Source organism: Cyprinodon tularosa, unplaced genomic scaffold, assembly GCF_016077235.1.
Source record: "Cyprinodon tularosa strain WSP-4 unplaced genomic scaffold, ASM1607723v1 ctg183, whole genome shotgun sequence".
Taxonomy (NCBI): Eukaryota; Metazoa; Chordata; class Actinopteri; order Cyprinodontiformes; family Cyprinodontidae; genus Cyprinodon; species Cyprinodon tularosa.
The window spans coordinates 1020804-1045313 of record NW_024038631.1 but is presented as its reverse complement, the minus strand read 5'-3'; the positions used below and the strand labels follow the sequence as shown (position 1 = coordinate 1045313).

Sequence of the window (24510 nt, the reverse complement as noted above, 5' to 3'; positions counted from 1 at the left end):
CGTTAATTGACTTATTTGTAAGTGTGAGGACGCTCTACAAGTGTGCCAATTTTCATGTCTCTATGAGAAAAAAAGGTCAATGGGGAGGGTATTTTGAAAATTTTAAGGGGGCGCTGTTGAGGCATCTGGTTAGCAATTTTTACGGGGCCATTAAAATACGTAAATTTTCACCAGGTCTGATGCGTCTGCAAACTTTGGTGAGTTTTGGAATATGATAAAGCCTCCAAAAAGCCATTTTATTTGTAAGGAGAAAAATAATAATAAACACTACAGATACAATAGGCTCTCGCAGCAGCGCTGTCGCTGCTCGGGCCTAATAAACACTACAGATACAATAGGCTCTCGCAGCAGCGCTGTCGCTGCTCGGGCCTAATAAGAAACTTTCGAAATACAATAGGCTCTTGCAGCCTTCGCTGCTCGGGCCTAATAATAATAATAATAATAAGAAACTTTCGAAATACAATAGGCTCTTGCAGCCTTCGCTGCTCGGGCCTAAATATTTCACACTCTAATTCATTTCTTTTTTCCTAAGTATTTAATTAGGTTTCAGGAATTGGGGGACAGATATACCCTACAGACAGATAATTTAAATTGATATTTACTCATAGAGTACATTAGTAGACGACTCGTTTTTTTCAACTTATTGTTCTAAAGGTATATTTAGGGGTATATTACCGAAAGAATACAATGGACATGACAACCGCTACAGCATTTTACATCACTATTGAAAACCGCTTGCACAGAGAATTGTAACTGTTATTCTAGAGTCTAGTTTTCTATTGATTTTATTATGTTGTTTTTATGTGTTTTATATGTCTTATTGTACTGCTGCCTCTTGGCCAGTTCTCCCTCGAAAAAGAGATTTTATCTCAAGGAATTTCCTGGTAAAATACCGTAAAGGTTAAATAAAATAAAAAAGAAAGAGTGGCTGGATGTTTTTTATTACAGTAATTTGAATCTAAAAAAAAGAGAAACACATTTCGATACATAAATACATTGCAGCTAATCCATTATATTTATTGGTCATAAATCTTTTAACCATTTTTCTTCTTTAAATGTGACCGAAACAAAACAGACACTATAATCAAAGGAATTCTGTGAAATGTTCCCAATTACTAAAGTTAATCCCAGTTTTCTTTCTTCCCATTCATTTCATGGAAGCCATGGGAAACATCATTAAGTTACTGATATTAACAGGTCAGTTTCTCCAAACTTGTACTTCTGAAACTTCTAATTTTCTCATATTCTACTAACAAGACAAAACCACTGTCATCTTCAAAGAAAAATAACTTAACAACTAATTATGAATTATCTGTACTCTTCTTACTTCTCTTCTACAGGACTGTGTTCTGTTTCTCTATGTCTGTATCGGCACCAATATGTCTTACAAAACACTCCAAAAACCTGGAATGAGGCACAGAGTTTCTGCAGAGAAACATGCATTGACCTGGCCACCATGGAAGACATGGAGGAGATGAAAATGGCTCTTCAAACTGTTGCAGACAACTATGTTGATGCAGTCTGGATTGGGCTGCACAAAGGAAATAATCCAAAGTGGCACTGGTCTCTAGTAGACCAAGGTTTCTACAAGGATGGAGAGAAAAATAACCTTAAATGGGGCAACCAAGGTGGAGATAACTGTGTTGTTTTGAGTAATGGACAACTTTCTACAAGGTCCTGTGCAGTCAGCAGTCATTCCATCTGCTTTGATAGTAAGCAATCCTTTTAAAATTTCCCATCATGGACGGATTGATTTGAAAACTGTTTAAAAGCAATTTGTTGTATATTTGTGTGGATGAAATATTCCACACTGAACAAAAATACTGATGTCACAGGCAAATTGTACATTATCTTGCATTTCCTTTAAGGAACAGAATTTTAATACAATTTAAATTTTCAGAAACAAAACAAGGAGCAGCTCAGTACGTCCTCATTCCAGAACAGATGACTTGGACCGCTAGTCGAGATTTTTGCAGAAAAACATACACAGACCTGGTCAGCCTGAGGAATGACACAGAATACCAGACAGTTCAGAATGTTGCCAATGGGAAGACAGTATATGTTGGTCTCTTCAGAGATCCCTGGGAGTGGTCAGACCTGAGCGACTCCTCAATGAGGTACTGGAGAGAATCTCAGCTGATTTATGCACAAGATTCTGAATCCTGTGTCGCTATGATGAAGACTGAATCTGGTAAATGGGGAGACAGGAAATGCACAGAAGAGCGTCCTTTCCTCTGCAAATGCAGTAAGTAAAACATGCATTAAATGCCAAATTTATATGAAAGAAAATGCTAAAAAAATAAACGGTCAAACAAGTGATTTGACTTTTTTTCTGCCTTCTAGCAAAAAACAAACTGCAGTTCATAAAACTGAGGATCAGCTTCCAGCACTCAACTTTGGATTTAAATGACCCTACAATTCAAAGAAGCATGTTGGAGAAAGTTAGTTTTCCTGCCGTTTATGTGATAAGTGAAGGTCATTTTGTTTCAGCATAATATATGTGTTTGCATTGGTAAAGAAAAAAAAAATCAGCTTTTTTTTTTTCTCTATCTTTACCCCAGATGGAGCAAAAGCTGAATGCAAGTATAAAGGGTATCACCCTTCTTTCATGGAAGAAGCTCTCTGATGATAGAGGTTTAATCAAGGAAGACAAGGAAAACATCCCTTGAGAGAAATACAGAGGATTATTAAGATTCTATCTTGATGTTGTAGAAGGCTGTAATCCAGTTTAATAGAAGAAAAGAAAGCTGTTAGTTGTTGTTAAGATTTCCACTTATAATGAAGGACGCTATGTGATGATTATCTTTAGTATTTGTATGCAGATAGTTTAACAAAGACTTTTCATGGTTCATTGGTCTTAGTAATTCCAGGAATCCTAGCATCTTCTGTGAATATGAACTGCTTTCATGCCGATAATCTCATCTGTCATTTGATTTTGAGCCGCTGTTTAGAAATAGATGTAAGATGTGAACTCTGAACACAGATTGGATCTCAAACTGTGGCATTTTTTCATTTGAGTGTCTTAAAACTTTGGGGTCAAGCCTTTTTGAGGCAAATATAAAATAAATTAGCAGTGATAGAAAGCTAATAAGTCTAACAACACAAAAATAGGTACTTTAATTGTATTTACATTTATAAACAATATTACTCACAGATACTTTGGTGAATAGCATAATAATAGCAACATTTAATTGATTTGATGGTGGTGTGACCACATTTTTTTCTGCAAGAATTTTTATTCAGATAAATAACCAGTAATATATGCCTTTTTCAGATTCTTTTTTTGTATATCTACAATTTTTTCCCCCATTATTTTTAAATTTCTTTCTATGTGTGAACTGATCTTCATAACAGTATATCTATTTGCTTTTCCTTTTTTTAATTTATATGTCTTTCTTTGATTTTCGCTTGGACATCCAAATAAAGATTATAGTAACCAATTTGATCTGGTTTAATATTCTCCAATAATAAAGATCTTGAACATTTTTTATCTTTAAAATAACAGAAAATCTTTTTTTTTTTCAGAACTGTAACTATATATTATGTGTAACAACGTATAATTTCTTGATAGGAAACCATACACTACGGCATGTTCTTTACTCCTAAAAGAAAACTAAACATGATGGCTGAGATAGATTAATAAACAATTTTTAGCCGAGTAAGACCAGGTTGTTCAGATATGACATCATAACTCTCTATGTTTATTTTAATAGACTAAAATTCTTTTTTTTTCCCTTACTTTTTCTTACATTGGTTATCTTTTAAAATCAGACCCAGCTTTGATAAAAGACTCCCCAAAAGGTGTAAATGGTAAATCAGTTGTCATGAACCGAGGACAGATGGACCCAGTATTCAAGGAGAGACAGTCAGTAGGAAAGTTCAAAAAGTTTAATCAAATAAAACAAAAACTAAAGTGGAGCTGTGGTCCGCGGACACAGCAGGATGGGGAGCGGGGCACCGCCCTATCACAGACCTCTGGTTTAGTCCAGTCCTAGAATGTCCCCAAGTGCTGCAGTCTCAGAGGTCATGCTGGAAGCCGATCCTGGTCAGGGATCCAGAACAGACAGGAACAGGATCCAGATCAGGCAGGAACAGAGACAGGTGGCAGGATCCAGACTTCCAGGCATCCACAGGCTCCCAGGATGGTTCAGAGTCTGACTGGGTCCGAAAGCGTGACCAGGTGGTCATGCACAGAAGCAGACAGGATCAGGTGCAGATGAGCAGGCTCAGTGAAAGAGGGTAGCCGGGACAGGACGTGGAACCAGAACTTGATGCAGGACTTTAAACTGGTCTCCTCCCTGGAGCCAGGCTTACTGACATAAAAACTAAATCTCCCCACATATAGAGCCAAAAACCCAGAGGACTCCATGGGGGAGGAACAGTGGACGACCAGGAGACGGGACAAACACAAAAACCTCTTTCCACTGGCTGCTAGGATCCAGGACATGAACCATGAAATAATACTGAACAGACAGACTCACAGAAAACAAATAATGATCTGGCCCTGAATGCTCAGGCTGAACTGAATATAACCAAGAGGAAACAGGTGAGAGGAATAAATAATAATTGAGGCAGGAAGGAAAAACGACAGGTGAAAGAAATTACCAATTAAAGGAGAGCAAACAGGCCAGATCATTACATCAGCAGTTTAAACAGACCTAAAATTTTAGGTCCCATCCCAAATTTTACTAATCTGTTCAGTTATTTATCACAGTTTCACTCCTTTTAGTGGTTTGAATAAATCCTGCAGCTTTAACCTTCAAAAGGTCATAGTGGTTTCAAGTACCCTTATTAACATCCTGCCGCATAGCAAATTATTATTTTAATTATAAAATGATTAATTATATATCATTGTTTTAGGTGTTAAACAATCAGGTTGTTAAATCTGGTAACTTTAGCTCAAGCAGACATCTTGGCCATGCACACATTTCAGCATTGATTTCAATATGAAGTTTCAATCCAACCAGGTTTTATTTAATCTAGTCTAGATGCATACACCTCCACCTCACAAAGAGTGAGATACTCCTTTCGTCCAGGTATGACAACGTTGATGAATCGACCATCCGTGCCGTTGCACCGAAAGGTTTCAGTAAAACCAGGTGAGATGGTTGAGATCACAGCACATCTGTCAGTAGAAGGAAAAGGTTTAATCGAAACCATTGAAGAAAATACTTGAGTTTAACTAAAATAACAATGAAAAACAACATTTATGCATATTTCAAATATGCAATATGATTAATTGTAGTCAGTTTTGTGACAAATCTGACAGTGACTTACCTGGGATTGTTATTTCCATTGTTAACAAGTGAATTTCCAATACGGATTTCAGCTCCATTAATTCTGTTTGCATGTTCCATCCGGTTGGTTATGCTAATAGAGAACACTTTATGGGTTCTCCCCAGGTCCAGTCTCCACCAGGGGTTAAAGTCATTATTTGTGGCACTGCAGGAACCAAAGTCAAAGCGAGCTTCACGGTTCCCGTCTATAGCATTGTAGGCAATGGCTGCAGGATAAACTGTTGACTGCGAGGCTTTTCCATAAACTGCAACATTTTCTTCTGCAAAACAAAATTGTTTATTTCAGCAGTGAAAAATGGCTGTTATATACACATACACAGACTGTATTAGCATCAGTACAAAATACATTTTTATTATGAATACATTTCATTAAAACTCAAAGTATGACCATTTTTTATATACTATGATGAGATATGTTCCTAAAAGATATATAGATAAAAGTGTTTACTTTATACACAAACATATCGAGAGATAGATTTTCGTTTTCTTGATCGAAAGTGATTTCTATCGCATTTCCATCATAAATCTTTGCAGCAACCAGAGACTGAAATGCTGATGGATTAATGAGCAACAAAAAAAGAAATAAATGGAATTTTGAATTTAGGAAATTTCAAATTTTTTCAGAAGACAAGGCTCTAATGGTTACTTACTGGCAAACTACCCCAGGACTACTGTGGTTTCCCTTGTCTGAAGAGTTTACTAAAATTGAGGTGAATTTCAAGATGGCGGCAGCTCCCGACAACCTGCAAGCATTTTCTTCCAAATATGCCGGCAAGTACACTACAATCTATGCATCTAACCAGCATGTTAGGTTATGACCCACAATCAAGCAGATTTACCGAACAGCGAAGATGGAGTGACCAGCAACAAAAGCGCCGAAAGAGCACCATCACCTGGGCCAACCAATGACCCTGGGTGACTGAGGAGGTTCGACAAACCCTAAAAGCATGGAACTCAGCCTTTTGGTGTTAAAGAGGCACTGAGGATAGCAAGAGACAACTTGAACTGTGGCATCAGGTTAGCCAAGCAGAGCCAAAGCCAGAAAGTCCAGGATCTTTTCCACGACACCAGCAACACCAGGAGCATGTGGCAAAGCATACGGGCAATTGCAGACTACAGTATCAACTACCCTCTCCCCCCCGTGGGTGTAGCTGATGCTGCCTTCCTAAATACTGATGCTGACTTCCTAAATGGACTCAACAACATCTTTGTAGGTTTCTCCCTGATTGGGTAAACCCATCATGGAGAGGAGGCACCATGCCTTGACAAAGCGGATGTGTGGAAGACAACCCAAGAGAAGGCCCCAGGCCCCGACATAATACCACGGCGGGTGCTCAAGGAGTGTGCTGGACAGCTGGCTGGTGTTTTCAGAGATATTTTTAACACCTCCCGTTCCAGTTCGCCCATCAACGGAACTGGTCCACTGAGTCTCCTCTGCTCTTCACCTGAGCCTAGCAAACCTGCAGGAGAATAACACCCACGTGTGGATGCTGTTGCTGAACTCCTGTTCAGCTTTAAACACCATCATCCCACAGCATCTGACAGGGGTCATAGAAAGATTATAGAGAGTATTTGGTGCTGGTCTTTAAGGTCTCTGAATAGCGTGTGTAACATTGGGTGGGCTGAAAATTGCATACTTGCTGTTCTATGAGCCCTAATTCAGGCCTGGTTAAAAGGCCTAGAAATAAACTATAGGTTTTCTTTCTTTTATGGTATGCCCATGAATATTTAGATGAGCTGTGCTGTGATTGGTTGGTTTACAACGAGCAAAGCTGCTGAGCAAAGACGCATCATAGCAACAAGCACTCATTAACTGAAACATCAAGATTGTTGATATGGCAGGGTAACCAGACGTCCCCTTTTTCCCGGACATGTCCTACTTTTTATACCTAAAACAATGTCCGGGGGGAATTTCAAAATCGTCTGGGATTTTGGTCGACTACAGTGAACCCTCAAGAATTAAATACGGCAACAGCCCCGAGTTTATATCAATTCGGTGCTTCGTTTGGATTTGCCCGTTTTATGGTAGAAGTTTAGAATTGTAAGATTTGGAGAGAAAGGAGGTGTCAATGAGGTTTGAACTTCTCTGTATGTCCATTTCACCAACTGAACCATCGTTATTCATCTATGACAATGTAAACTTGGTTTTGCAATCTATGACCCCTTTAATTAACTATAACTTCCAGTTCTATTTTTTTATGTATTTGTAATCTCCTGGTAAACTTTCACAACAGCACTATGACTCAGGTACAGACAGGAGTTTTTTCATAAATAGGTTGATGTTAAAGCAAACAGGAACAGAAGGAGAACAGCACAAGGAACACAGACAACTCAGAAGCAGTACAGACATAATGAAGGGGAGATCAATGGGAGGATCAAGTGGGGAACAATGACCATCAGTAGACGAAATTATAGTGTAACCTTAGTGAAAAGACACGGGATCCCATTTTGTTACTCAGATGATAACGTAGAGCAGCTGGCAAAAAGTAAATCACTTAATTATAACAGAGGTTACGAAGAGAGATAAACAAAACACTGAATCAAAGAGAAAAGATCAATGCCAGGCTAAAGGGAACAAACTTAAATATACAGGAAATGGAATGCAGGATTGAACTAAAGAAAAAAATAAACACAATACTGCTTACTACAAATAATTACACTAATAAGACTAGTAATAAGTTAAGAATATAGAACATAATAAACATCAGAAATCTGTCACCTAAAGATCATATATTCAGTGCTACTTACTCTCAGGTCACACAAGGATGACAAAATATTTTCATGGTGTTTGTGTTGTAAAATATATAATACCGTTTTAGATGTTTTTCAGTCAAAAAAAAAAACTGCTGTGGTTTAAACTTGAAATGGATATCTAGTTTTTGAGCTTCATTGTTACTTTTCTTTGTATTGTGTGCTAACAAGGAACTGATAACCTGTGCATGGAATAAACTGGATGTACCTGAACATTTCTAGCATTTTTAAATCATCAAGAATGCTTATTGTGGAATCAGTGATTATGTACACATACAATTCTTTGAAATGAATCATTTAATTCTAATTGAATCCAATAAAGAAATATGCATCAGATCTTCTGCACGTGTTGTAAATGTTCAAAATCATAGTTTTTCCATTTAAAAAGGATTCTTACCAGTTGGGGAACGGTACCCGTAGACCTCAACTTCACACAGTGTTAGATACTTGTTCAAACCAGGTAATATTACCGTCACATAACGACCTTCCACATGATTAGTCATATTTATTGTGTAAGAACTTCCAGCTGCAATAGTGGAAATTGTAGCAACCCTAAAGGAGAAGAACTGTATTAGTGAAATTCTAGATTTCATAGGATTATTATTATTGTTAGTCATAAAAGTAAAAAGATGTGCTCCTCTTAAACTTTAAAATATAATTTTTAAAAACCAGATATACCCTGACATGATCACTCACACGGGGTTTGCTGAGCCATGGTCTCGTAAAGACTTTCCGATTCGAATCTCTGCACCGTTGATATAATCTTCACAGCAGTCTCCTCTGTTGGTGATGATGACCTGGGTGACAATGTATGAATCCAGCAGATCTACTCTCCACCAGGGATTATTTTCAGCGTCAGTGTGGGAGCATGATCCTTTTTTAAGATCAGCATTGCGGTTTCCATCAATAGCATTGTAGGCACCCACATAACCTTGATTGTCTCCTGTAGAGTAGGAGGACTGTGTAGCTTTGCCCCGTAAAGCCACATTTTCTGTGAAGAAGAAGGAAATTATTTAGTTTTATAAACAAATCCTCCATTGTTGGTTTTATGGTGAAGAAAATGACACATTCAGTATATAAAAACAACTTCTGAAGTTTGAAATCATTAATGTTTTTTTTCCTATTTACGGAGCCCTTAGTTGAGCAACAAGAAGGATTTTATGCGGGTGTGTGATGAAGATTTGCATTAGCCTACTTATCCTGAAAAATCCAGAGAATACACTTGTTTTAAATGTCACAATAAATTAAATAGCCCATAGCCTGAATTGTTATTTGTTTTAGTTTATGGTTGTGCTAAGATGGTTGGCAGTGAAGTAAATCTGCGCTAGAAAAAATTAATAAAGAGTAATTATTTAACTAATAATTATTGAAATAAATAGTAAACAAAAACTTCAAAGTGTATAGCGGTACTGTCAGGGGAGGTTGGCCAAAAGAGTTTGTTAGGGGGCTGCCTCACCCCCAAAAAAAAGAAATAAAAATTAAATTATAAAATTAAAAGATTTTGAAATATATCAATATATCTTTTAGATGTGCAAGATAAATATTGAATCTTTAATGACGAGTAAAGCTGTTTTGTTTGTCATTGGATTGGTGACGAATTTCCTTGGTGTTGGACTTTTTTCCCCTTTGGACAGATTTCAATTTAAGGATCTTTTACACTTGTGAGGGACTGCAAGTATGAAACTTTTAAAGTAATTGTCATTTCCCATTGTTTATTTTATGTTGTCCTCTTCTAACTGTTAATTTGGTTTTCATTTGTTGTGAATAGTAGTATTTTTTCAATTTAAAACTTTATATTTGGTGTTTGTGTTTATTTACCTCCAAGGGTCCGTTACGAACCAATCTACTGATGCTACTAACTGTTGATAACATTGTGAAGCTTCACCAATAGCGTTACATGACACATTATTCTGCTTTCCCTGACTCCTTTTTCAAACGTCATCACCCAGAATCAATTAAGACAGGTATGATTGATTTAAAACACTGCTCAGAAAACTTTATAAGTTGTTAATATACTGGTGTGATACCTAAATATACATTTGACTGGTTTTAGGTATACATCTATGTTGAAGTTAGAGGCCCACCAGAGAAACTCCAACAGCTGCCATTGATGTACAGCGTAGAATGTAGAGATGTAGAGATAAGTCCATTTATTTTTGAGAAGGGGGAAGTAAACTGTGAACTTAAGTTTAGTAAACGATTGAATCGATTATAATTACAGGGCCAATCTAAATTTAGAAATTTTACTAACTCAAACAAGCATGAAACCAATGTGCTTAACAATAAATGATGTGAAATATGAAACAGACTGAGTACTCAAATAGAGAAATGTCTAAGCATGAGATTGTTAAGGAAAAGGCACAAAATGTTTTCTTAAAAAGATGAGAATAAAGAAGGGTGGAGAACACCAAAAGAGAGGTGTTTAATCGTGTGTGAAAATGCGTAGCCTATGCTTACATGCACAATCTGCTCACTTAATGTACTTTCAGAGCTTTATGGACTCATAAGTTTAGCAGGAATTGGAAAGGTGGTATGATTGAAACCAGCTCCTCTACAGAAAAACCCAGGGTGAAATAAGTTACTCTAAAAATGTTGTGTTTCTACATTAATGCTCCTCACAATTGCAACATTTCCAAAGTTAGATGCATATTTTACTCTTGACTTACGGTAAGCATAGGCTGAAAACATTGGCAGAAGAATCAGTAGATTAAATAATACAACGTGCCTCATGATTCTGGGAAAATAAAAACACAGGTGAAAAAAGCAGACAAATGTTTTCTGAAAACATTAACGTTGATAATTTAAGCTCTCATTTAGGATTGTAAATTTATACACTATGTTCCAACTTTAAATATTTAGGACTACAGAGATTGTTCTTACCTTGTTCTTCACTGGTTTTCGTGTTTGAGGTCAGAGTTTGTCTTTGAACACTGGATCAATCTTTAACTGATCCTTTATTTATTTTACATTAAACACACATGTTGTCCAATGAAATCTCAAACTAAATCAACTCCCACCATTCTCGGTTAGTTCAGGGGAGGCCAGCACTATTATTGGTCAAACCAACTAGTTGATTTGTTTTTTCAATACAGATTTCAAGACCATCAGAGAAAGCACTTCTTATCTGAACAAGAGGGTGGCAGCAGTGATATTCTAATGTTGAGTGTCCTAACTGATTTGACATTTTGATTGTTAGTGTCTAACTACATGGTAACTCTAAGTAGGCAATTAAAATGCAGATAATGTTTATTCACTTTAATATACTAAACTTTAGGATAACAAACATATAATTCATGCTCTTTTTAAACGGACAAAAGTCATGATTCTCCATAGATCAACAAGAAATCTATGTAATTAAAGGACTACTGAAGAAATTTAATGTCTGTATTATGCAGAACCATTCATGTTCAATTTAGAAAAGCATAGCATAGAAGAAAAGGTGCATGGAGTATATACAGTGCATCCATATATATATATATCCTTAATTTCCGGAGGGAGTCTTCCCAAGGGATCAATAAAGTACTGTCTAAGTCTAAGTCTATTTTTTTTTAATTATATTTATAATTATATATGTTAATTATACAGGGTTATTGATAATTATATGGGTATTTATATAGATTGGTATTTATATATACAGCTATTTTGCAATAGCCTGTTGTTATCAAATATAACAAACAGGTTATTGCACAGGGAATTAATAGTAATTGCACATTATATATTGCACAACTTATTGCCATTGTAGTGTTGCATTGTAGAGTCTGGTGGCTGCAAGGATGAATGACCTGCGGTAGTGCTCCTTTTTACTAACAGGGTGTAAAAGTCTTTCACTAAAGGAGTTGCTCAGCTATATAACTTATAAGCAATTTAAGAGCCCTAGAGATAGAGATATAGATTCACTTCCATACAGAAAGCCCATTTTCTTACCTTCAGCTACAACAGTATACATGTCAGATTAAATGATACTACTAATACTTCAGCGATAGTATTAAGGTGTTATTTTCTTGTATGCCTTGTACCATATCTATCTATATATATATATATATATATATATATATATATATATATATATATATAAATATATATATATATATATATATAAATATATATATATATATATATATATATATATATATATATATATATATATATAAATATATATATATATATATATATAAATATATATATATATATATATATATATATATATATATATATATATATATATATATATATATATATATAAGCCTTTTTCTCTTTTTTGTCTTTTTTTGAATATCTACTTATTTTTATCCAACTTGAATAAAAGAATCCCCAAAACATGTAAATAGTAAATCAGTTGTTTAAAGACCTAAGATTTCTGGTCCCATCTTAAATATTATCAATGTGTTCAGGTATTCATCACAGTTTCAATCCTTTTAGTGGTTTGCAGCTTTAATCTTCAAAAGGCCATAGTGGTTTTAAATACCCCTATTAACTTCAGCCAAAGACATCCTGCCCCATAGAGAATGTTAATTTAGTTGTTAAACAATCAGGTTGTTGCACCTGTTAACTTTAGCTCAAGCAGACATCTTGGCCATGCACACATTTCAGCATTGATCTCAATACAAAGTTTAAATCCAACCAGGTTTTATTTAATCCAGTCTAGATGCATACACTTCCACCTCACAAAGAGTGAGATACTCATTTCGTCCAGGTATGACAACATTGATGAATCGACCATCCATGCCATTGCACTGAAAGGTTTCAGTAAAACCAGCTGAGATGGTTGAGATCACAGCACATCTGTCAGAGGAAGGAAAAGGTTTAATCGAAACCATTGAAGAAAATACTTGAGTTTAACAAAAATAACAATGAAAAACAACATTTATGCATATTTCAAATATGCAATATGATTATTTATAGTCAGTATTGTGAGAAATCTGACAGTGACTTACCTGGGATTGTTATTTCCATTGTTAACAAGTGAATTTCCAATACGAATTTCAGCTCCATTAGTTCGAGTGTGAACTTCCATCCGGTTGGTTATGCTAATAGAGAACACTTTATGGGTTCTCCCCAGGTCCAGTCTCCACCAGGGGTTAAAGTCATTATTTGTGGCACTGCAGGAACCAAGGTCAAAGCGAGCTTCACGGTTCCCATCTATAGCATTGTAGGCAATGGCTGCAGGATAAACTGTTGACTGCGAGGCTTTTCCGTAAACTGCAACATTTTCTTCTGCAAAACAAAATTGTTTATTTCAGCAGTGATGCATGGCTGTCACATACACATACTGTATTGGCATCAGTACCAAATACATTTTTATTATGAATAAAATTTAATAAAAATCAAAGTACAACAGGGGAGTGTTGGCCAAGTGGGTGAGAGCTGTGTGCTTGGCTCTAAGAAGTTTGCAATACCCGGTTCGATCCCCACGGATATTTAAATGCAAGTATTTAATTTATGCACAAATGTATCAAAGGATAGAGAACATATATTTAGTGTTGCACTTTAAAAATATATTTTTATTGTGTTTGTGTTGTAAAATATATAATACCGTTTTTGATTTTTTTTTCAGTCAAAATAAAAACCAAACTGCTATGATTTAAACTTGAAATGGATGTCTAGTTTTTTAGCATCATTATGACTTTTCTTTGTAGTGTGTGCTAATTAGGAACTGATGATTTGTGCATTGAATAAACTGGATGTACCTGAACATTTCTAGCATTTTAAATGATCAAGAATGATTATTGCGCAAACTGTGATTAAGTACACATATTATTTGAAAGGAATCCTTTAATTTTAATTTAATCCAATAAAGAAATATGCATCAGATCTTCTTCAAGTCTTTTAAATGTTCAAAATCATAGTTTTTCCCATTTAAAAAGGATTCTCACCAGTTGGAGAACGGTACCCGTAGACCTCCACTTCACACAGTGTTAGATACTTGTTCAAACCAGGTAATATTACAGTCACATAACGACCTTCCACATGATTAGTCGTATTTATTGTGTAAGAACTTCCAGCTGCAATAGTGGAAATTGTACCAACCCTAAAAGAGAAGAACTGTATTAGTAACGGTCAAGATTTCCAAGGACTATTATTGTTAGTCGTAAAAGTAAAAAGATGTGCTTTTCTTGAACTTTAAAATATCATTTTGAAAACCAGATGTAGCCTGACATGATCACTCACACAGGGTTTGCAAAGCCATGGTCTTGCGAGGACTTTCCGATGCGAATCTCTGCACCATCTATACGATCTTCACAGCAGTCTCCTCTGTTAGTGATGATGACCTCGGTGACAATGTATGAATCCAGCAGATCTACTCTCCACCAGGGATTATTTTCAGCATCAGTGTGGGCGCATGATCCTTTTTTAAGATCAGAATTTCGGTTTCCATCAATAGCATTGTAGGCACCCACATAACCATGATTGTCTCCTTTCAATTGAGAAGACTGTGTAGCTTTGCCCCGTAAAGCCACATTTTCTGAGAAGAAGAAGGAAATTATTTCAAATTATGCATTATTGGTTTTATGGTGAAGAAATTGACACATTTAGTAAATAAAAAAGTATCTGCAACTTCTGTTGAACATTCTCTGTCTTTCAGGTCATAGTCATTCCACTAAAAGTTTTACTTTAATTTAAAAACAAACCGACTGGACTTTGTTTTCCAAGTTTGAAGAAGTTTTGCTTCCCATCCAGGAAGCTTTCTCAATTTAAAAACGTCTGCAGTAGCGTTTGTGTTCCAGTCGGCCAAAAAAAAGCTTTGTTATCTCTTAGAAAACATGCAAATAGAGCCGGAAAAAAAAACAAAAACAGGTCTGCCCCTTAGTACTCAAGGACTCCCCAATACTGAGGGGTGGACCCTTTTTTTCCACTTCTATTTGCATGTTTTCCAAGCCATAAGGCTTTTGTTTGTGCCACTCTATAAGCCTGGAACTCAAATGCTACATCAGACGTTTTTAAATTGAGAAAGCTTCCTAGATGGGAAGTGGAACTTCTTCAAACTTGGAAAACAAAGTCCAGTGGTTTGTTTATTAAGTTTTTTAACAATCTGCAGCTCCTGAAGTCTGAAATGATTCATGTTTTTTGTTGTTTTTTTTCCTATCTAAGGAGCCCTTAGTTACACAAATCAAAAGGATTTTGGCATGTGTGATTTTATGCAAGTTTGCATAATCCTACTTATCTTGAAACATTTAGAGAATATACTGGTTTTAAATATTACAATAAATTAAATAGCTACATAGGCTGAATTGTTATTTGTTTTAATTTATGGTTGTGTTTATATGGCTGGCACTAATCAACATATGTGCTATAAAAAAAACAATTAAATGAATAAAGAATTAATGTTTTTACTAATAATCATTGAAATAAATAGTAAAAAAAAAAAACTGTTTAAAAGTTTATAAAATTACTGTATATTATACAGATGGCTTTTTGTTTCCATATGAGTCAATAAATTGTTTGAGAAAGGGGAAGTAAACTGTGAACTTAAGTTTAGTAAATGCTTGAATCTATTATGATTACAGAGACAATCTAAATTTTAAATTAAAAATACTCAAACATGAAAACAATGTTCTCTTCAATAAATGATGTGAAATATAAAACAGATTGAATGCTAAATTAGAGCAATGTCTAGGCATGAGACTTCCAACAGGTGATGATGTAAATGACATTATTGTGTTAAAATGTATGTGGCCTAGCTCTAAGAAGAACTTACAAGCTGTTGTTCTAATGATATAAACTCTAAAAATGTTTTCAGTTAAATGAAACAAAAAATTTAGAGTTTTTGTGAACACCCTAAGAGAAAATGCAAGCAATTAAATATGAAGCAATACAAGTCAAAACTTTTTTTAATCCATTTACAGATCATTTAAGATAAATAGGCTTATGGTAAAAAATATACAAAACAAAATGTATTATTGGAATACTTTTTGTTGAGTAAGGACAAACCGCTTTTTCTACAGAAAAATGTAGGAAAAAGTTACTCTAAAAATGTTGCGTTTATACATTAATGCTCCTCACAAATGCACAATTTCCAAAGTTACATGCATATGTTACCCTCAACTTACGGTAAATATAGGCTGAGAACATTGGCAGGAGGAGCAGTAGGTGAAATAATACAGTGAGCCTCATGATTCTGGAAAAGAAAAAAGAAAAAAACACAGGATACAAAAGCTGACAAATGCTCTCTGAAAACATTTATGTTAGTAATATTAAGCTCTTACTTAGAATTGTTAATTTATACACACAGGTTGCAAAAGTAAATAGTTAGAATATCTAGGGAATATAGACAGATATTAGTCAAAGACTACAGAGATTGTCCTTACCTTGTTCTTCAGTGGTTTTCGTGTTTGAGGTCAGAGTTTGTCTTTGAGCATTTGATCAATCTTTAACTGATCCTTTATTTATTTTACATAAAACACACATGTTGTCCAATGAAATCTCAAACTAAATCACCCCCCACCATTCTTGGTTAGTTCAGGGGAGGCCAGCGCTATTATTGGCCAAACCAAACAAATGATTTTTTTTTTCAATGTAGATTTAAACACCATCAGAGCAAGTGTTTCTCATCTAAACCAGAGGGTGGTAGCAGTGATATTCTAATGCCGAGTGTCCTAACTGATTTGACATTTTGATCATTAGTATCTAACTATATAGTAACTATAAGGCAACAATAAAAATGTAGATATTAAAGATTCACTTTAATATACTTAACCTTAGATTAAATAACACCAAATTTATGTCCTTTTTAAAACCTTTTTTGGTTTATTATGGAAAAACATCATGAGTCTCTACAGATCAACAATGAATCTATGTAATTAAGGAACTACTCAATTGAATGTGTATATTATTCCAAAAAGGTAAACTTGTTTCCAAGTTTGAAGATGTTTTGCTTCCCATCCAACTTTTATTTTTCAATTACTTTTTGAATTGAAAAAAATCTATTGAAAAATACATTTTTGAATTGAAAAAGCTTCCTGGATGGGAAGCGAAACGTTTTAGCTTCCCATAGCATCACTGGCAGCTTAGGTGAAATCTGTTAGGAATAAAGATTGTTCTCATAACTTTTTACTGTTGTTCTTAGGATCAGTTTACAGGGTTTTTTTTCAAACTCTCAGGCCTATTTTGAAGAGGGATTCAATTACTTCCTGCTGGGTTAACCACAGCCTTCTGTTACAATCTTCCTTTCCAAGAGGAGATTGTGTCACGTTTCTAGTCTAGTTATTATGTTAAACAACAGACTATCTCCAGTAAAATGATTCATCAGATCTGCTGCAAGATCGAAGATCATTCCTGCAAAGAATTTCTAACATTGTAAAAAAAAAAATAAAGAATTATGAGATTCAAATAACATTTTAGCAACCATTTTTCTTATTTGCCTCTTTGGTAATAGAGCCCTCTCCTTATTCTTTTAATGTTTTTCTACATGTTGGTAGCAATGTTCATATTTCCCCTTAACATGCAATTTATCAAAGTGACCCGGTAAGATGTTGGTCTGATTCACCTGCAGCTGCTGTTAAGGCAATGCAAATGTAAATCTGTTTTACTGTCAAACAATGGGGAAATTATTACTCTGCATTTGACCCATCCCCTTGGGGAGCAGTGGGCCGCCATTGTGTGGCGTCCGGGGAGCAGTGTGTGTTGGGATCTGGAGATCTACCACCTGTCTCCAGCAGAGAGCGCCGTGGGTCTACTGGGCTGGAGCCCTCAGCACACCTGAGGATCATCAGCCCATCAGGAGACCTTCTACATAAGCAGCAGTCAGACCTTCCTTCAACGCCGCAGTGTTGACCAAGTTTGGTTAGCGAACCTGAGCCTCTGTTAATCTTAAAAGAGAATCTTAGTTGGCTCTAGAGAGAAACTAGATTCTAACCTGCCTCTGTCTTCTTTGCTCACAGAAAACCCAACTGAAGTCTGAAGCTCTGGATGAGCTTTGCCTGGAAACCTGCCTGCCTGCCCAAGGAAGCCAAACCTGAAGATATCAGTCTGGATCCCTCCACCAGCTCTCAAGGAAGAGCTAGGAAACCAAGCCAAGGTCTGAAACTCACAAACCAGAAGCTAGAAGCTGCTGCTGCTGAGCTCTCTGCTGAATCTACAGTGTCTGGATCCAACCGGTTCCCCCTCTCAAAGGGATCTGCCAGAACCTCATCAAGGTACATTCCGAATAAACACACTCGACAAACCATCAAAGCTGCCTGGCTAATCAAACTATCCATCACTGCAGATATCAGTGATTCCAGTCCCGGACCTGTACCAGAACCAGTTCATATTACTCTGTGTGTGTGTCCTCAATAAACTCTGTTAAACTTTCACTCAGTTTCATGTGGTGTTCTGCATGTGGGTTAAGTCTCTTTAGCCTATCATGACAGTGTGGGGTTAAGAGTTATGCTCAGGAACCCAGAGTGTATATAATTATTTTGTGATTTTATATTCAATGCTCATGCGGGTTGGTTGCCACATTAAGGTTGTAGATTTATATTCTATTCAATTCCCAGCCAGTTTAGAATTTATAATTCTGATACTTTAAGATCCTTATTGCCCTCCCCAGTAGGGGAGGTAAATATCTTATTTAATCAGATATTATTTCGGCTGTTATATATTGTTTATGAACACATAGCTCTTCTAGCTGTGTGTTAGAACAATAAATTAAAGAGTGATTCGAGCTCTAATCATGGACAAACCGTTAATTCTGCACATACATGGAATAAATTCACCACAACTTCTGTTCAAAATCTAAATGTTTATTACCGGTAACAAAAATCATTCAGCTCAAAGTCAAAAATATTTAAGTTAAAAACTCTCAACTAAAACTAGTGAAACTAAACTACTATGTACAAAGAGGAAGGGGAAACATGGTTAAAAATCATATTACAGTTTAAGATGGATTTTGTGTTTGAAAACCAAAGTTTATATGGAAACATTTGGGATATGATCAAATTAGCTTTTCACTAGTTTAGAGCAATTGGAATGTTTAGAGGAGGAAAGTGGGGACGAGGATGTTGTGGAAGAGAACGCCAGGGCGGCAGAAGCTTTGTTTGGTGTAGAAGGCTTGCAGCCGTACAATATCAGTTGGTCTTCAACCAGGTTGGGCAGTAGCTTTACCACAAGGCATTGCTGGATGGTCAGGCTTTTTTTAATATTCACCATATGGCTTTCTGATAGTTCTGTGGTACCATCAGCATATAGAACCACATATGTCGTAGGAAAACGGTTGTTCCAAACATTGCATTTCCGAATTATCCCGAGCAGGGCCCGCTTTACATGAGTGAATAAAGTGAATGTTATTGGTCATTTATCAAGGGGTTGGGATTGTTGTAGCGGAAGGTTTGCAAGCAAGTTTGATTGTGGCCGGTTTGTCAGAAGCATCTTTCTAACCAGTTAGCAACTTAGTGTTAGTAGGTTCCCAATGGGAAATTCCATTGGGACCAAGTAGCACTAAATTGGTGACTTAGAAACGACACTGTCAAGGAACGCTATGGACAGAGGAAACATGCAAGAGGAGGAGAGTTTAGTGTCGGAGGTCGTGGATGAGTCTCCTCCATCATCCATTTTTTATTTAGACGAGGAAAGCGGGGACAAAGAGGACGCCAGGGTGGCAGAAGCTTGGTTTGGTGTAGAAGGCTTACAGTCGTACATGTTTAGATCTTGCCTCGCAACACTGCAAGTTCTGTTATCTCTACGTATGCCGAAGACACAGACGTCCATCCCCGTGAACACTGGGACAGAACTCAAGGGTAAAGTAAATGATTCTTATTTATTATTTCAACCGTTGCATATATTAGCTGCGATATATGAATCAAGATGCTATGACCGAAAAAAATTGACAGATGACCGTTGATATGTGATTGGCTGAATTTAGGTGAATTTAGGTGTCCAGGCTGACAGGACAGGATTTTTTTTTTAAACAGAAATTTTCTAAATTTTGGGACAATATTGTCAGATAAAGTTTACGTTTATATACATGTTTTGGCCAGAATGATTTGACATTTAAATATGATTTCCCTACAACTTTAAACATTAGTTTTTTCCTCCCCTCACCTATTTCAATCTGCAAGGCCTCGGATGCCAAGTACCCCCATGTATAAAATCTATGCTTTGTCTTTCGTGTCTTTGTGTTCTTGAACATGCACTACTAAATTGAATTTCTCATCGAGGATTAGTAAATTATTATTAGATTGAATTTAATTGAATATCAAGTCTACAGGGAATTTAGGTCATTATTTTGTAAAAATAAAGCCTGTTCTTCACAAAAAATACAACAGATTTTGAGCTTTTAAGTAGTAAGCAATTTATTATTTCAAGTATAAAAAAACACTGATAACTAAAACAAGCTAAGACTAAAATACTAATTCATTTGTAGGTAATATCTTAAATGTTCACCAAACATACCATACAAGTGATCACACAGACAAATCTAACAACTTATTTTACTAAAAACATCAAACTTTCTGCTTATTTTATTAAATTCCATTTTTTTCTCCAGCTGTGCCCACAACTGAAAAAGAATTTTAACACTCAGTTGATTGAGAAACTTTTCCTGCCCTCTTGTAAGCCATTTTGTCAAAGCTTTAATAACTTTCATCAGACACAGTAATCTATAGATATCTATAAAAACATACCCCTTTCAGCTAACATCTTTGTTTTTAATCCAGTCTAGATCCATACACTTCCACCTCACACAGAGTGAGAAACTCATTTCGTCCAGGTATGACAATGTTGATGAATCGACCATCCATGCCGTTGCACTGAAAGGTTTCAGTAAAACCAGGAGAGATGGTAGAGATCACAGCACACCTGTCAGTGGAAACAAGTTTTTTTTTTGTTCATTTTAACAAAAAATGGCAAATTATGAGAAGTAAGTAGGATTTACTACAAAATATTTTACTTCTTTTTTTCAAAGAAGACTGTAACCTACCTGGGATTGGTGTTTCCATTGTTATCAAGAGAATCTCCAATACGAATTTCAGCTCCATTAATTCTGCTTGCATGTTCCATCCGGTTGGTTATCCTAATAGAGAACACTTTATGGGTTGTCCCCAGGTCCAGTCTCCACCAGGGGTTAAAGTCATTATTTGTGATACTGCAGGAACCGTGGTCAAAGCGAGCATCACGATTCCCATCTATAGCATTGTAGGCAATGGCTCCAGCGGCAACTGTTGACTGTGAAGCTTTTCCATATATTGCAATATTCTCTCCTTAAGAAAGAAAAGCAGATTGCTATATATATATATCTATATATATATATATAGATATATATATATATATATCTCAATTATATTTGTTCTTCCTTTTGTAAAATACTAAGACCTCTAATTACAGAGGGCCTTGCCTTGTTTTTTTTTTCAGTTTCTTTCTCATCAGCCATACCTTGCCATTAAATAAAAAAATACAATGGAAAACATATCACTCTAGGGTGTCTTCTAAATTTAGATTTATTTAAAAAAAAAAAAAAAAAAACTAAACTGTAAACTTCATTTATAAATGAATTATACAAAGCCATAACTCATCCCTATTAAGACTTTCTAGGTACAGGGCACATAAAACAAACACAGTTGTGGCTTTATGTCTGTTTCAGCAAAAAGAAAAAGTTTTCAGAAACCTAAATGTTGTTTTCTATATTTCACTTGCTTTCTGTTCTGGACCTGATTTTCTTTGCACTTATTCTGAAAAAAACCCATATTACTGCATTTTAAATATCTCAACTAAAATGACTGAGCTAAGATTTGACTTGCAATATTTTAATTTTCATATGTAGAGGTTAGTGACAGTATTTATACACAAGTCTCACCAGTTGGAGCGGGGTAACCATAGACTTCCAATTCACAAAGCGTAAGGATTCTGTTTGGACCAGGGAGCACTATAGTCACATAGCGTCCTTCCACATGGGTGGTAAATGTTATTGTCAAAGTCCTGCCAGCTGGGATATGAGAAATCATAGCAACCCTAGAATATAAAATGTTAAAGGAACACATGGATGATAATAGAAATTCTGACTACAAAAATTTTAACTTGTTATCAATGACTTTTTCAAGATTTTGGCAAAATTAAAATATAAATTAAGCCTTTCAAAATGACTAAATATCGAGGGTTGCCACAATCTGCTACAGTATGTATTAATCAAGGCTAAGAATACAAGGGAAGAACTCTTGAAAAAATTTTGTTTTTCACCACACGGTAAATTCATTTTTAAGTTGGGCAAAAATCCTCAAATTATTAATAACAAGGGGATTTATTAAAATCGGAATTTAACTATTCTTTTTACAAGATAATAACAAGGGGATTTATTAAAATCGGAATTTAACTATTCTTTTTACAAGATGTGATTCTTTTTTTTTTTTTTACTTTTTGTGTACTCTAAAATTAAAATAACCAAACTGTGTGGGGTTTATTTTGTGGGCTCACAGGGCCGTATACAAAGTCACAATTTACTTTTAAATATTTTGAGTATCGGTTTTTGCTTTTGTTTTTCTATGTAGATACCAGGTTTGATCACAACTTGGTGTCTAAGGGAAGGGAGGAGAGAAAAAATATGGAGTAACTGAGCATAACAGTGAACACCACTGCCTCATCAATTAAAAGACAAAAAGCACTAACTAAATTTAAAATAGTTTTTCTTCATCTAAAAAGATATGAACTGGACAGTCAAATTGTTAAAGTATTTTTTCTTTTGAGTAGTTTACCTTCCATTTTTAGTGTGCATGGCATATTGCAAACTAAAGAGACCTGACTTCCTTGAAGAATTCAAAGAAATTTAGAACAAATGTCAAAAAGTCAAAAAATAATCACTCACACTGGGTTAGCAGCGCCGTCACTGAGTAAAGAGTTTCCAATGTGAATCTCTGCTCCGTTTAATAGTTCTGCACAGCAGTCTCCTCTGTTTGTAACAGACATTGATGTGATAATGTAGGTATCCAGCAGGTCCACTCTCCACCAGGGATTGGTCATTCTCTCAGTGTGAGTACATGATCCTGCATAAAAGTGAGCCTGGCGGTTTCCATCTATAGCTTCTGAAGCAGCTCCAAAAACATGATTTAATCTGTCAGACTGGGTGGCTTTTCCATGCAATGCAACATTTTCTAGAAAAAAGATTAAAAAAAATTAAAATTTTATGCAAAAATCAAAATGTAAAAAAAATAAGGAAAAATCATCAAGTTGAAGGCCAGAGTACTGAAGTGAAAATAGGAAAAAAAAGTTATTAGCTAAATAAGACACACATCAGAAACATTAAATGTCTAATCAGTGGTTTATATTTTGAGTTCACTTATATATTAGTTAGATTTAGGACTCTTGGGCCCCTTCTATCTCTATCTTCTGTTTTCACTTTTTTGTTACACCTAAAGATTTCAGATCACCTTGAAGTCAGAGTAGGGAAAGAAGTGACTGACTAAAATGTTTTTTCAGAAATATTCATCTCTATTGTCCACAAGTCAAAATTCTTCTAGTCGTGATTTTCTTAATATTTAAGAGTTAATTACAAGTTATGTAACTTACTATATCCGTGAGCCAGAACAGTCCCCTGGAGAATCAGGAAAAGCAGAGTTGAAGGGTTTCTCATAGTTCCTTATTTTGCTGCAGATAGTCAAGCAAAATACATGTTATTTAGCAAGATAGTTATAAAGCAAGAGTTAAAAAGTTGAAATCCTGTATCCGTGCAGAGTAAATGCAGAAACACAGAGCACCTGTACCTTTCCTCTGGAAAAAACTGTTGAAGTGAACAGTATGTTGCCGTTTATAAAGGATATGTGTTGGGGCATGTTATCATGAGATTTTATGATTTTTATGATTTTAGTTTTCCCCTAGTAAGGTGATGTTTTAGTTAATCAACAAGCTAGTATAAGAACTAGAAGTACAGATTTTTTGTTGACATATTTTTATAGCTTATTTATGCCTTATTTCTAAACCCTTTAACAGACATTTAATTTTTTACTGAAATGTATAGTCAAAATTGCATTGTAACTTAACCTTTATGACTAAACCATTGTTTGATGAGAAGAACGACACTTTAGCAATTCTGTGCAGATGCATCTATAAACCTGAAGCCTATTTTTTGGAATTTACTTCGGGTCGGAGGTTCTCGCACTGTTCTGAGTATGTAACATCAGGAGCGCCTATGTTAAATAGCCTCGACCTAGTAAACAAAGCATTATATTCAAGATACAGTTTTTGGATACTCAGAAGTGACCGGCATCCAGCTCAACTTAGATACTAGCTCCAGATAAGGTGAAAAAAGTTGTTTTTTTTAAATAAACCTTGTGAAGTATGAGCACGAACTACAAGAATGAGTTTCAGAGTGCTGCAGTTCTGTGATTTGGCCACAGGTGGTTTTATCATTTGAAAACTCTGTAAGGCCTCTTTAAAATAGAGAGCTATTAAAGGTATTGTGGAGGATTTTCACATATTTTTTAAAAGTCCCGCCCACCCCACTTAAAAAAAAAAAGACCAACACTCTATCTGCTCCCGAGAGGGAACGCCTATCCAGTGC

The 24510-nt window shown here is 35.5% G+C and overlaps 2 protein-coding genes across 2 annotated transcripts; one reads left to right on the top strand and one right to left on the bottom strand.

Annotated features, from left to right (window-relative positions):
• The first annotated feature begins 1146 nt into the window (after positions 1-1146).
• On the top strand, positions 1147-3444 carry LOC119781854 (C-type mannose receptor 2-like). The gene is made up of 5 exons (XM_038282455.1): positions 1147-1197; positions 1341-1712; positions 1901-2245; positions 2344-2441; positions 2562-3444. Exons 1-5 carry the CDS (start codon positions 1155-1157, stop codon positions 2667-2669), a joined length of 966 nt encoding a protein of 321 aa, XP_038138383.1. The 5' UTR covers positions 1147-1154; the 3' UTR covers positions 2670-3444.
• Positions 3445-4522: 1078 nt separating this feature from the next.
• On the bottom strand, positions 4523-23733 carry LOC119781843. Its single transcript, XM_038282429.1, has 18 exons — positions 23714-23733; positions 23520-23597; positions 22819-23104; positions 21817-21971; positions 20944-21223; positions 20673-20822; positions 18001-18045; positions 16097-16164; positions 14217-14511; positions 13922-14076; positions 12983-13262; positions 12681-12830; positions 11831-11851; positions 10715-10782; positions 8745-9039; positions 8446-8600; positions 5278-5557; positions 4523-5125 (listed from the first exon to the last, which is right to left on the bottom strand). Exons 2-18 carry the CDS (start codon positions 23581-23583, stop codon positions 4975-4977), a joined length of 2898 nt encoding a protein of 965 aa, XP_038138357.1. The 5' UTR covers positions 23584-23597; positions 23714-23733; the 3' UTR covers positions 4523-4974.
• Positions 23734-24510: the final 777 nt, after the last annotated feature.